We start from the raw sequence: 13,860 nt of genomic DNA on the forward strand, positions 1-13,860 counted from the left end.
TTCTTTTTTGTGTGTCTGTTAAAAATTAACAAGAGCTGTATCTTGGAAATCATCCGGAGTTGATAGGGGAAATTATCATGCTTTATGTATTGATTGTTTTCTGTAGCAACTAGTCACTTAGCTCCACAGGTCAGCTATGCTAGGGAAGAAATAAGTGTTATGCTTATTCTTCTTACATTCTTATACAATCATTGCAAGAAGAATACATTGAAAGCATATAATGGTAAAAGTGACCTCTGAAATCTGTTACAGAAAGATAATAACCTTTTGAAGCAGCAGCTTAAAGATACTCAAAATCAATTGAATCATGCAGTTGACAGCTTAATTCATCCTGAAGAATTTGTGGCTCGTGTGAGAGAACTCAAAGAAAATCTACAGAGTGGGGCAGAATTCAGGTGAGCTAAATTCAGAGGTTTCATATCTTTATCAGAAGGGGAGATCTAGCTGCAAACACTTGGCTAGTTAATGCCTAGGCAGTTCCCAGCTGTGTATCTGTCAATGTTTGAAGATAAACATCACTCTTTCAGATGGAGGACACTGCAGAACACCTCTCTTTTTTGTATTTGTATGAAATGTCCTTCAGTCTCAAAGTAATATGTTGCTGTCAAAATGGATGGCAAAGACTTGAAACTGGGAATCTGTCTTCACAAAACATCAAAAAACTGACAGACCCTTTTCTCACCTATTCTTTGCAACCCTTATCTCCCACCCCACCCCCACTTTTCCCCATCTTGAGTTTGCAGATGTGTGTTTGCTGTAGCTGGAAAATAACAGTCTGGGTATGGGAGTGTGAATGGGGTAAGAAGTATCTCTTACCTACCGATTTGCTACTTCTCTTCAAATTCTGCTCTGCCACTGCTTTTTAGATGTCCAGCATTTAGTTTAGCCATAAGACACAGGTCTTCAGATGACCATTGATGGTAAGCCTAGGTAGCAATTCTCCATAACATATTTTCATTTTTTTGTATAACCGATTATTTCAGGTGCCATAATGCAAAAGATATTTTAGGGAAAAGCCTTGCAGATCTACAGAAACAGTTTGGTAAGATCCTTGCTCAATCTCAGCAAGAAAATGAGGCCATCCAGGCCAGAGAGAGAGAACTTCAGAAGGAGATGACATCCCAGCAAGCTAAGTTGGAAGAGGCACAAGAAAAATACAGGCTGGCCTGTAACAAAGCTGCAGAAGCCAAAGTAAGAGAACCACCTATTACTGAAAGGAGAGCGAAAAGAACTTCCAAGGAGATAGCCATGCTGGTCTGTTGCAACAAAGTGTCTTGTATTTCAGAGACAGAGAGGTTTATACTGTGGTATAAACCAGGGGTCAGCAACCTTTTTCAGCCGTGGGCCAGTCCCCCCTCCCTCAGACCATGTGGTGGGCCGGACTATATTTGGGGGGGGGGAGAGAATGAATGAATTTCTGTGCCCCACAAATAACCCAGAGATGCATTTAAAATAAAAGGACACATTCTACTCGTAAAAACATGCTGATTCCCAGACCGTCCGCAGGCCGGATTGAGAAGGCGATCGGGCCGCATCCGGCCCCCAGGCCTTAGGTTGCCTACCCCTGGTATAAACTTTCATAAACTAGAATCAGGTGTCCACAAAAACTTTCGCTGTAAAATTCTTAAGGCAAGAATTGCCACAATTATTTTGACAGAAACCTTGTTTAATGATAAAATACATGTCAATCCTTCATGAATATATGCTTGATTTGCATCTGTCGTCCTTCAATCCCTTCTCAAAATCAAACTTTTCCATAAAGCTTAATCCAATACTTATCTTGAGTGGTAACTAAGACCAATTATTTGCCCTATTTTCTGGGATTTCTTTTGAGATAACTCCTATAGGATTGTGCATCCACCCCAATTACCTTGTTTTTCTCTTCTTTGTGTTGCTGTTGAATTTAGATTATATTTCCTTGAGGGCATCATGTGCATTAGTGACCCTGAATTATTATATTGGAAAACTTCAAATTGGTGATGATTTAATGTTGCCTTTTTCATGTTGTGTCAGTAGATGTAGAATAGTAGTAAGAATAGTAATGTTCAGTTTGGAAAAGGGCCAAATGTACTTGTTTGTAAAGGAGGTAAAAGAGCAGAGCCTTTTGCAAAAGATTCCACATGCTGCTAACTTTATGCCCTAGGAAAGATTGCATCTATCCTCAAGCTCTCATCATCTTCCCTTTGTTTCCTGCATTTCAACTTCAGATTAAATCTGAGAAGATACAGAATGAAGCCAGAGTACATCAACTAGAGAATGAAATCCAGCATCTAAGTGAAAAGCTGAAGAATATGGAAGAAATCCAAGGCCTAACAGATCAACAGCTGCAAGAAGCTGATGAGGAGAAAGAAAGAATTCTTGCCCAACTACAATATCTGGAGAATAGGGTAGGGCTAATCCTATTAAAAAGCCAGTGACTAGCAAGGCATGTCCCTCTGCACAACACTTTAAAAAATACTGCACTATTTGCTTATTTTTAATGTGAATGCATCCTACCAGAGAAGAAAGCAAGATACAGGTATACATATATTTGTGTGTGTATCTTGTTTGTTTTGTCACATCTGTTGAATAGCATTTTCCCGCTCTTTTCAGAAAAAGGTGGAAGATGCCAAGGCACAAATGCAATTCAATGACATTGATAAAGAGCTACAGGAGTTAAAGAGAGCGATATCTACTTCAGATAAACAAGCAGCAGCAGATCTCTGTGCAGCCAAAGATCAGCTCAGGTCACTCCGTGGAACTGTATGCAAAATTAATCAGGAACGCAGTGAGGTACATAATTGATAAAATTGTAAATCTGAATTGAAACTACTACTCTTGCACCACATAGTGTGTTTCAGTCTCTGTTATTCATTCTCATCATTAAGGTATACATTTCTGCGTGGAAGCAACTTTCTTGATTTCACTTAATAATAAAGTATTATGCAGTTATTATTAACAGAGAAGGCTCTGCACCTGACTGTATTGACAACCTAGAATAAGCATAGCAAAAGAAGAACAGAGCAGGGATGGAACCACTGCTCTGGTCAAAGTATTGATTGCTTATAATCAATATTATCTTGTTTATTATATGTTTTGCTGCTATTTTATTAGGACAGTTTTGTGGTTTAATGTATGATTGTTATTGTATTGTTTCTTTTTGATTTCTGTTATACTTCATGATTGTACAATTTTGTAAGTCACTTGGAGATTCTTTATGTGACAGGCAACTACTAAATTTGTTAAATAATAATAATAATACAAAACATCATCAATTGCCTCAAATAAGCTAAGTAAAACACCTTTTCCTCTTCTGTAGGAACTTCGGGAAGCAGAGAAGTTCTGTATGCTAGCTACTCAAGCTTCTAAAGATCTTGCCAGAGCAGAATCAGAAATAGAATTGTTGCAGAAACTTCTGAAAGAAAAGGAGGAATTGGTAAGTTATCAGTCCCCTTATTGTACACATCATAGCTGTCAAGTTCTCCCTTTTTTTAAGGGAAATTCCCTTGTGCTGAATAGACTTCCTCGTGAGAAAAGGGAAAACTTGACAGCTAGGGTACACATTGATAGCAAACACTAAATAGAGGCAAGAGTGAAAAATTCCTACATGAATATGAAAACTATGGGGCTTAGTGATGTATCTCCCATTGAGTTCTAAAAATTAAAGTCCTGGTCAGATATATTGACTTCAAGGGACAGAAAATCTCAGTGACATACCGGTACAAATGTTCGAATTGACTGAGCCAGGAATGATTTAATCGGCCTGGAGAGAGAGAAGTCAGGACATGGCATGTGAGGCTAAGACTTGCTCATTTTAAACCCCTTTTCAGAAAATAGGATCACAATGGTCTGTAGAATCTTCATCTACTTTTTTTTTTTTTACATTGTGCACTCTGATTTTGCTTTACTCCAATGTACACAAGGGCAAAACATGCGGAAATTTGACTAAGATGCTTTTTAATAGTTTCAGAGTGAAGTGGGGAAAGCTGATGCCGAGACTGCAGCTTCTGCTTTTCAGAAAGAGGAGATTGGTAAATTAAAGCAACTCTTGAAATGCCAAAAAACAGAAATTGACCGACTGCACCGTGTACTAGATCAAGTTCAGACGGGTAATGTTTTCCTTCCATTTTTCCCTGGAGCATGGTTCAGTTTTCAAACTAATTCAGATGTCTTCCCATCATTATCTGTCCAGACATGTGTTGTTCCACCCATTGTCCAGGACCAGCAGGGTCATGCAGTGCTGCTTTGTAGACCTAGGCAGGGAGACGAGGTTCCACCCTAGATTTTTTTTACTGCCTCTAGGTCAGAGCAGCTTTCTCATAATTTGTGTTCCAGTGGGGAGCGGGGGGTGGGTAAGTGTTGTCTCTCAGAATCTTTTTTTTTCTTTTAAAGAAACAATTGGAGTCTACCCAACTAAGTTACACTCAGAATAGACTCATTGAAATTGATGGGTCTAAGTCATGCCCATTATTTTAAATGGATCTACTTTGCATAAGACCGGCATTGGATACAGCCCTTGTTTTTTCCACCTTCTTAAGCTTATTTTCCCTGTTATTTTTTTGCCCAAGCATGCGGCTGCTGGAGATAGCACATATCAGCAAAAAGAAAATAGTGTATGAAAGGAAGTAATTTAAACTGCTGAGGTGCAGGTTTAAAAGCACTGCTTTGAGTGTCAACCTCCTTACCACTACCTCAACTGTTGAGATTCCATCAAGCAGAGGAAGTACTGTATTGGTATAAATGGAATGCTGAGCCTGGTTTTTTTTTGGGGGGGGGGGTGTTTCTTTAATTAACTGTAGTCCTCACAAATATAGTGGGCTAAAAATTAAATTCTTCTGCAGGCAATAGGGAAGAAATTGACAGCATATTGGGTGAAATTGCTGCACTCAGGCATGCTATATCTCACCAGAATGACGCTATCACCAGCATAATGAATCCACTGCAACGGAGGGGCCATCTGTATTATGCACCATCATCGCAAGTATGAAAACTAGAGTGGCAAATGATGGAAAGGAATCAGATATGGAGATCTTTCCCCACCTGCTTTAGAAGCACTTAAATTAATTTAGAAAAATCATATTCAGAGAAAACTTGTAATTTTCCATTGATATGGTTGGGAAAGGTCATTTTATTCAAAGTCCTTTGCCTCAAGGAGAGCCCCTTAAAAACAGGAATTCTCCAAAGTTAACCATTGAAATATTTTGAGCCTTCAGAATCTGAGGCCTAAACTACAGATTTATTTAACAAAATTTATATACTGCCTAGTTGTAAATAAAACCTCAAAGTACCGTAGTTTATGCTTTTCTTCAATATGACACTGCAGAGGCCAATTTGTACAGGATGATCAGGTGGCCAGCCACTCTCCAAATGCTTGCTTTTTCCCTTCCTCAGCCAATTCCCTCACCCCCTTGGATAGCAGGCATGTGGAAACATGCCACAACCTGGAGAAAGAAGAAAGGCTGCAGCCTCTCAGGGCAGCTTCTGTTAGCTATTTGTGATGAAAATATATATGCCTTACACAAATAGTTGAATATAAATCTTTACTTGTCAGGCTGGCAACATTTGAACAACAAGTATTATTTACAAAATCCTCCAGACAGTGTCTGCATGAAGTCCCCACACCTGTCACCTTTATAGTGAAGACAGAACTAACAGGATAACCAACCAACTCCCAACTGCCAGCTGCCAGCTGCCAGCTACCACCTCCTTTCTCCAATACCATCTATTCTTTGTGAAATACATTCCCAATGAAATTACATTACGAATACTAACAGCTTGTTGAATAGCTTCAAGTTGAGGATTTTCTATAGCAAAATGACTGCATTCATATGTTTGCCTCCTCTGCAAATGGTGGCAGCTCATTTTCATTTTGATGTTTATTTAATTACAATACACATGGATAATTCCCTGTGGATCAGCAGTGCTTAGACATGGACTGCCTCCGTTTTATTAGTAGAATTCTTCTGTTTTTGTGCAGTGCATTTCCAAACATGTTGCTCAAATCAGTAACTTTTTGCATTGTGTGAGTTACACCTGCTTGGAGTTTAACCCAAGCCACCACTCAAAATGAAATTTACTTAGTCAAATCTCAATCACATTAGTTGCCACTTTTAATAGGCTTATATATTTATATAATCACTTGTTATTTATTTATACATGGATAGTTGTTGCATGCTTTTCTGTTTGTGTCCATGTATATTGATCAAGAAACATATACTTTCAGGCAGCATAGTGTTGTCCTAGTGTTGGCTATTCATTGTAAATACCGCTTACTAGAACTAAAGAACTTTTTGTGATTTGCAAAACAGTCTAAAATACTCACTTAAAATACTAATAAAAAAATGGAAACAAGTGAAAATATAAAATAAATAAAATCAGTATTTTTAAAGGACTTACATCTACTAAAATCATGTGTCAAAAGTGCATGCCTGGGTATGTTTGCTGGAACAGAAATGTTTTTAGCAGATAGTTAGATATGTTTAGCTTGGTGGAAGAGCTAACTTTGGCATTGACCAAACTATTAACTATCTTATTTAAGTTGCACATAGGAGAGTATTTCCTTCCTTCTGCTAGTGCCTTTAGATTTTTTGCACCTTGAAGAATGGCCCTTGTTCACATGTCTTTGCCTTGAACTCTTCCAGTTCCTTATCAAAGAGCACACAGATGGCAGCAGGGACTTTCTCAATGGAATATTTGCCTCAACACAAGTTGTTCATTATTCTTACTTTCATTTTCTTAAAAATGTTTTAAAGACATCCACTCCTGCATCTCAGAGTATCAAGGATTCTGGTGTTGGCCTGCAGTGTCCCATGTTGACCCCAATAAAAAAAGGGCAGAGCAAGAAGGAATGTTCCATGTCTCCTGCTGCCAAAGGGTGCTGGGTGCATGCACCAGGCAGGAGTGACCTGCAAGACTCTCCTTCCAATGGAGGTAAGTCAGTTGGATTGTCTTCCAGTGTCTGGTGGTTGTTCTTGTGCTTTTGCTCATGGCTGTCTGGCAAGGAGCTGTTCTCTGTTGGTGTAGGAAAGTCACCAGATAGGCCTTTTCTCCACTTAGTAGCTGAAGAGGCATGGAGGAATGCTAAGATAGTTGTCTTCTTAGACCCCTTTCTGCCTTCCTACTTTGAAGCCTGGCATGGGCAGACCACCCTATTTTTGCAGCCATTCTTAACCCATATCCTGACTGCATAGGAGTAGCTCCATATACATTGCTCTTATGTATTGCTATTCTAGAGATTATTTGTTGTTATATTTTATTTTCTGATACTTATGGCCTATTTAATAGCTGCCCCGCCCCATTTTTCATCATGGCACATAAAAGCATTGCATAAAATTGCAATAAAATTAGACAGGAAAACAACAAAAAATAACATCAAATATATAATAAACTTATTAATTTTATGCATCCTATCATTTTTATCATGTTTCTGTCCCCAGCTTATATTAAGGACTTTTAAACTATGCTTTTAATCTCTTAACATGGATTATTTTTTGCTGAAACCCAAAATTCAGGGATCCAAGAAAATGGAGAAGTGAAGATTCACAGTGCCTCATCCTTTGTGCCACCCCCTGGCCCCATCATTTACACTCTACTTCCAGATGGTGCTCCAGCCCCTCCAACAACAGTGGTGTGTGGCCCACCTTCTCCTGTCTCTGCCAATGGAGGACCACTTGCTGCTACTACAGTTATATATGGTTCATGTCCTGCTGGAGCTCAGCTTGTATATAGCCCTCTTCCTGCTAACTGTTCAATGTCTTTTGGAACACATCACTGCAACATACCTGAGCATCATAACTTGGTAAGATTCTTGGCTCATTTGAAATTAGAGTAAGTATTTTGCCTTCCCATTTTCTGCAATGGGAGGGAATTAACTGTGTCATCCCCAGAGCTGGTTTCTGGGATGTGATTGAGAAATGAAGATGTTTAGGGTGTGGTGTTCTCCTTCAATATTTTCCACCTCTCTGCTGGTAAAATGACTACAGCAGTGGAGTTTCTGTAGGGGGACTTCAGGGTCATCCTGTTGAGATAACCTACATTTTCACTGGCAGAGCAGCACTTACAATAGTAACTAGAAGTTCCTTGGGCTCCTTAGTCAGCAAACTAGTGAGGGTAAGATTTCTCCCTGAGCCAGGAGTTTATAATTTTTTAAGACCATCTGATTTCAGCTTTATAAAGAAGACTCTTTTTCCTACTCAATCTTTCAAACAAGGAAATATGTACAGCAGAGCTTTCCAAACTTCATGTTGGTGACACACTTTTTAGACATGCACTGTTTCGCAACACAGTAATTCAGTTTTACTAGCCAACCGGAGATTCCAGCCCCAGGAGGAGCATTCACACAAAACACCTAAACACTGCAGCCGACACACTAATGTGTCTTGACACACAGTTTGAAAAGCTCTGATGTGTAGTAATGTACTTTGCACATATTGGGAGAGAAGTACCAGCTGACAACACATGTTGCCAGCAGTGCATCGTTTTGTGTAGAAGAAAATTGTGAGTATATTCTTAGGAATAACTATTTACCAATGCTGTAGGTAATTCCAGGGAACTGAATCAATATAAAACTGGGGGTTTATTCTTTCTCTTTGGAAGTCTTTATATGTCAGTTTTGTTTTATATACAGTATCTGCAATTGCCGTATTTTTTTTTGTAAAACACACTAAACCTCAAGAACGGGTACAAATGGTTACCTGCAGCACAGTTCTCTGGGCATTATTATTTCTATTTCATTTTCATGTAGTGAACACTATAATAATTGATGCTGCGATTCATATCTAAATGTACAGTGCACAGAACCATGGCCAACTGTGACTTTCCAGGTTGTCTCTGCCATGTGTTACCATTCTGTGTTAATCAGACCACTGTTCGCTGCACATAATGCAGTGAACATGCTGGAAGCATCATGTCAGCATGTGAAGCTCCCTTATATAATCAGCAAGAGAGACCGTCTCATTGCACTGTTTATATTCATTTGTTGCAGGAGAACGAAATCTCAAGGCTAAAAGACAGCATAGAAAACTTAAAGTCTCAACCCAAAAACAGTTGTCCTAGATCCTCTCATCGTGAACATGATCAAGAGATGGATGAATTGCATCAGGGCATTCAAGATCTGTTGAATGAAAGAGAAGAGCTGGAGTTCCAAGTAGCAGAGCTGCGTAGAATAGCCCAGAAACGGAATAAGCGAAAGTGAGGGTGCTGTTTTAAATCTTTAACAAGTCTCCTAAGTATTTTTCCCTCTTTGCTGTCCACTCAACAGTGCCACAGAAGCCTGCTGTGTATGCACTTTCAGCAGGAAGAATCTAAAAACTCCCTATAGGAATCTGCTTTCTTCCAAATCAAATTGTCCAGTTCTGGTTCAGTATTGCTCACTTTGACTGGCAGTGACTTTCTGGGGTCTCAGGAAGAAGAAATCTCCCATCACCTGCATAGTGTTCTTTTCTTCTTGCAACTCAGCCCAACTCCATCTGCTTACCATGACACAGTCCTATTTTGGCTCAAACAATAAGTCACCCCACCCACCCACCCAGTTGACTTGCCTGCCCATCTTTTATTTTAGTTTGCCCACAGATTTCTTCCAATGTGTGATCCTTTACCCAGAGGGTAGTTGCTTACCCCCCCCTTTTTTTTTTTAGAGCTGTGGAGAAAGTAGTAGTATAGTGTTGTAGTGTTGGAGAAAACAGTACTTGAGTTCCCGGGGGTCAGCCACTTTTTGTTCTCGGGGAGATCAGCTAAAACTGAGGGAAAGACAGGGAGTGGGATTTGTGGGTTTGTTTGGGTCACCTTAAGAGAATCTAGAATTTTCTGCACTAACTTTTTAACCCTCTTGTGTTTTAGAGACTTCATTGATGGGCACCTGAGTGGCCTGATTTCAGAACTGGAGTTAGAGAAAACTCTCCAGCACCATGAAAACATTGAGGATGAAATAGAATGCATAGGAAAGACTCTCCTGAAACGACAGGCAGAACTCAGGGAGGCCGACAGACTTCTTGCTGAAGCTGAAACTGAACTTGAAAATACTCGGGGGAAAGTAAGGATTTTTATTACTTTGATTCAGGAAGATGCAGAGAAACTTTGAATTACAAAGGAGATCTTAGAACTCCCCACATCTCTACACTTTGGCTACAAGTATAATAATAGTATATGAAATAGAAGGTTTTTTTCTAATGCTTTTTCTTTCTCTAGACCAAAGACACTATTCAGAAATACAACAGTGCTAAGCAGCATTTATCTCGGACGGAGAAAGAAGCTGAAGAGCTTGAACGGCGGGCTCAGGTGATGGCTCTGAGGCTTGTAAATGCAGATCAGCAACTAAGGTAAACCAGAAATATTAACATCACATAATTGGGTCCAATATAGCAAGGGTGATCATGTTGTGGTTTAGGAGGCACTTGTGGCTTCTGGGCAGATGCACTACACATGACTGAAGAAAGATCGAAGCTACACACTTGTTTATGGTTTCGCTGGATCCCCTCATTCACCACAGTGACTATGTAACAGCTACTCTGTGAAAGGGACTAGAGTGACAGGCAGACAAAGACACCCTGGTTTCTGGATCAGCTGGGCCTGTTACAAATGACATGATTGTTTTAATTTTTTTATAATGCAGCTGCTTTGGTAATAGTCACTGATATTTCATTAATAGTGTTGGTTTGTTTTCATGGTGTGCTTAGTCATTTTATTATATGCCTCATCTGGAGTCTATTTGAGCCAGCATCCTATATCCTAATAGCAAACAGCCTCAAAGTGTGGATCCTTATGTAGGACAAATAGAACAATTGTCTCATAACAGGGATATATTAGCAGGCTAAACCTGGAGTGGGGGTGGGGGAATACGCTCCCCCCCCCAACAGCCCAGTGAAAGTTGAGCATGCTCAATAGAGTTAATGGAAGTTGATGAGAATGTTCTGGTTCTGCATGGATACATGTCCTCACCATATCATCTGTCTTCCAGCCACAAGTTGGGGCCAAAGCAGCTAGGTATTGTGGGTGTTGGCTGCATGGAGATTCTGAAGTTTTGTTCTTTTGTCTTAGATTCTAGAACTTGGAACTTTGATGGCCCATGATTTAAAAAATAAAAACCCTATAAGAATTTGGACCTATCATTGCAATGCTACTCAAAAGCAATCAGCACTAGAAAGAGTTTTTTGAATGCATTTCAGATTGCTTCAGGCGGATGCAAAGGACCTAGAAGAGCACAAGATAGAACAAGAAGGGATTCTGAAGGAAATCAACAAAGTTATATCTGCAAAAGATTCTGAATTTCAATCCTTGAGCCAGAAGATTGAAATATTGACTGAAAGGCAAGTTAAATTGGTTTGGTTTCAAACTCAAGTATGTGAAAGATCAATTTTTCTGGTTAATTAAGGCAGTCCATAAGAGTTTTTGCTTTTAATTCACTTCAAAAAAATTCCACTTGCTACTTTATACTGCAACAAATGCTCATAATATGATACTCCAAAAAGAGCCACATATAAACAAACAAATAAATACATTTGTCACTACCTTTGAAATATGCCTACACTTGGAACAGTCTCCACCTCTCTACAAGTCCTCACTATTCGAACTTGGTGTTGTGAAGGACTAGATTCTAGTCCTAGAAAGGGGATGGCAGAAAGAAAATTAAAGGGATGACCCTGCCTATTGGTGACATATGCCACCCCAAGAGTAAATGAGGCCTTCAGTAGAACACAGGGTTCCCTATTCCTGAACTAGAACTTTGTTCTTCATTTGAGCCTCACACCAGGCCCACCTATCCTATCCTCTTTCCTCTATAAATTTGTCAGCTGCTCTCAGTAGCTACCAGTACATCAGGCCCTAGAAATTCTCTTCTGACAGCAACGTGCTTCAGTGGACATGTGGCATCAGTGAAAGAGGCTGACTGGATGCTGAGATGAACTGAACCAGTAACAGTTCCATGTGGCTGACTCACTCAGCAATTCAGATGATCAGCACCGGACCACAGCATATTTTCATTTCCTCAAAAAAAATATTTTAATTCTAAACTTTTCTAGCCTTCAGAAGCTGCAGGCAGATATACAAGTTGCAGAAGGTAATGAAGATCACCATCTCCAAATTCTTAAAGAAGCAGAGAATATTCTTCGGAGCAAAAAGAGTGATCTAGTGAGGCTGAAGGATCAGGTGAGTAGAATTTGTGGTACTGCAAATCCTTCCTCACCCACACTTTGAAATGCAAGTGGCCCAAGATGCCAGGCCCAAGAGTAGCTTTCATGAGAAGGGCAGAAGTAATTTTTACTGACGAAAGAGAATGAAATATATCAATCTCGTTTATTGCTTTTTTAAAATAAAGCACCTACAATTACTAAGTACTGTAGTAACATTTAAAACATTACAGGCTTTCCTATCAGGTTTTCAACCTAAAGGCAAACACAAGATACGTTGGCGAGGAAAGTGAATGGAGGTCATTTGAAAGCAGCCATAGTGAACAAATGTGTCTTATGGAGGTGCTCAAATGCAAGCACGAAGAGAGCTGGATGTGAGATAGAATAGGGAAAGGGAATAGAAGGGCAACTAGAAAATTGGTACTTGCAGAGTGAAAGAGGATCACATAGGAAAATGTACAATGAGACATTTGAAAACTCATATTTTAGTCAAGGGTGATCTCACAGTAAATTAGTAGAAAAGAAAAAGAGATACATTGACTAAATATAAATATCTTTATGTTATAAAATGTACATGAGAGGGTCTGTTTGTTTGTTTGTTTGTTTGTTTGTTTGTTGCTTGCCAACAGCAGACTTCACATAGGGCCCCTGCACATGTTTCCCTTGCTGGAACTCAGCATCTCTTAATTTTTTAAAAATCTATGACCCCTTTTAGCTAACATAAAACAGCCCCAAGGGGTCAAAATGTTGTGACTATTAATTAGAAAGAAAATTCAGGGCTTAATAATGAAAAAAATGTTTTTAAAAAAGAGCACTGAGCATGATAAACTGCTGTGCACAGTATATCATCAGGTGCAGTGCAAGATCATGCCCAACTACTGTGCAACTGTGGACATGCAGATCATGTAATAAACTGCATACAGTCTTCTCACCTTCTGAACCTAACACTTAATACGTTTGTATTTTAATATGCTTTGGGTTTTTTACTAATACTCTGTGTGTGTGTGTGTGTGTGTGTGTGTGTGAGAGAGAGAGAGAGAGAGAGAGAGAGAATCCCACCCTGAGATGTTCATATGCCCCCTTGGAGGTATATCCCCCTGCTGAGTAACACTGCTTATAGGTGGTAGTGATGGTGGTGATGATGAAGTATTTATATAGTACTTTAGGGTGTTCCCAAAATAGCAAAAGAATGTATTATCTCAATCCTTATAACAATCCTATAGACCTATTGTTTTATCTCTTTATTGAAGTTAGGAAGGGAGCAAGGAGAGGGTGTTTAGGGATTTACAGACAGAATAATGGACTGTCTGAGACTACCTTGTGAGTTCACAACCAGGAGTGAACTTCAAAACAAAATCCCCTGCTCAAAGAATCCCAGAGGTCACATAGTGAGTGCATAGTCCCAAAGTGTGACAGATAAAGACCCATATTGTGTCCTCCCCCTCTCCTCTCCTCATTTTTGTAGGCTGCAGCTCAACAGCAGGAGCTGCTAATTTTGGACAGACTGCTTGGTCAAAAAAATAAAGAGTTCCTCCTCCTCCAAGAGAGCATTGCCGAGAAAAATGCTGACCTAACAGAAGCTCTTGGACATGGTGAAGCTGAAGTGGCTGAAAAACGGCGACAAATAAAGGTTTTCTAGTCTCTTGTTTATTTTGAAGCCAATTTGGATTTTTCTTGGATACTGTTCCCTTTTGAAGGTTTATATTGAAACTATTCCATTGTCCTAATTCACAAAAATTGTGAATGAATGTCCAGTTGA

The 13,860-nt window shown here is 39.5% G+C and overlaps 1 protein-coding gene across 4 annotated transcripts in view; it reads left to right on the top strand.

Annotated features, from left to right (window-relative positions):
• CNTRL (centriolin) overlaps positions 1-13,860 on the top strand; it is a 63,982-nt gene that overhangs the window by 35,828 nt on the left and 14,294 nt on the right. For all 4 annotated transcript variants that reach the window (XM_060270510.1, XM_035113404.2, XM_035113407.2 and 1 more), the window contains 15 exons: positions 253-395; positions 984-1,191; positions 2,208-2,387; positions 2,593-2,772; positions 3,299-3,415; positions 3,944-4,088; positions 4,821-4,960; positions 6,732-6,909; positions 7,491-7,777; positions 8,963-9,168; positions 9,817-10,009; positions 10,165-10,295; positions 11,142-11,282; positions 11,994-12,120; positions 13,567-13,731. In XM_060270510.1, coding sequence (XP_060126493.1) covers positions 253-395; positions 984-1,191; positions 2,208-2,387; positions 2,593-2,772; positions 3,299-3,415; positions 3,944-4,088; positions 4,821-4,960; positions 6,732-6,909; positions 7,491-7,777; positions 8,963-9,168; positions 9,817-10,009; positions 10,165-10,295; positions 11,142-11,282; positions 11,994-12,120; positions 13,567-13,731 — 2,541 coding nt within the window. The remainder of the gene's footprint in view (positions 1-252; positions 396-983; positions 1,192-2,207; positions 2,388-2,592; positions 2,773-3,298; positions 3,416-3,943; positions 4,089-4,820; positions 4,961-6,731; positions 6,910-7,490; positions 7,778-8,962; positions 9,169-9,816; positions 10,010-10,164; positions 10,296-11,141; positions 11,283-11,993; positions 12,121-13,566; positions 13,732-13,860) is intronic.

This window comes from Zootoca vivipara, chromosome Z (genome assembly GCF_963506605.1).
Source record: "Zootoca vivipara chromosome Z, rZooViv1.1, whole genome shotgun sequence".
Classification (NCBI taxonomy): Eukaryota; Metazoa; Chordata; class Lepidosauria; order Squamata; family Lacertidae; genus Zootoca; species Zootoca vivipara.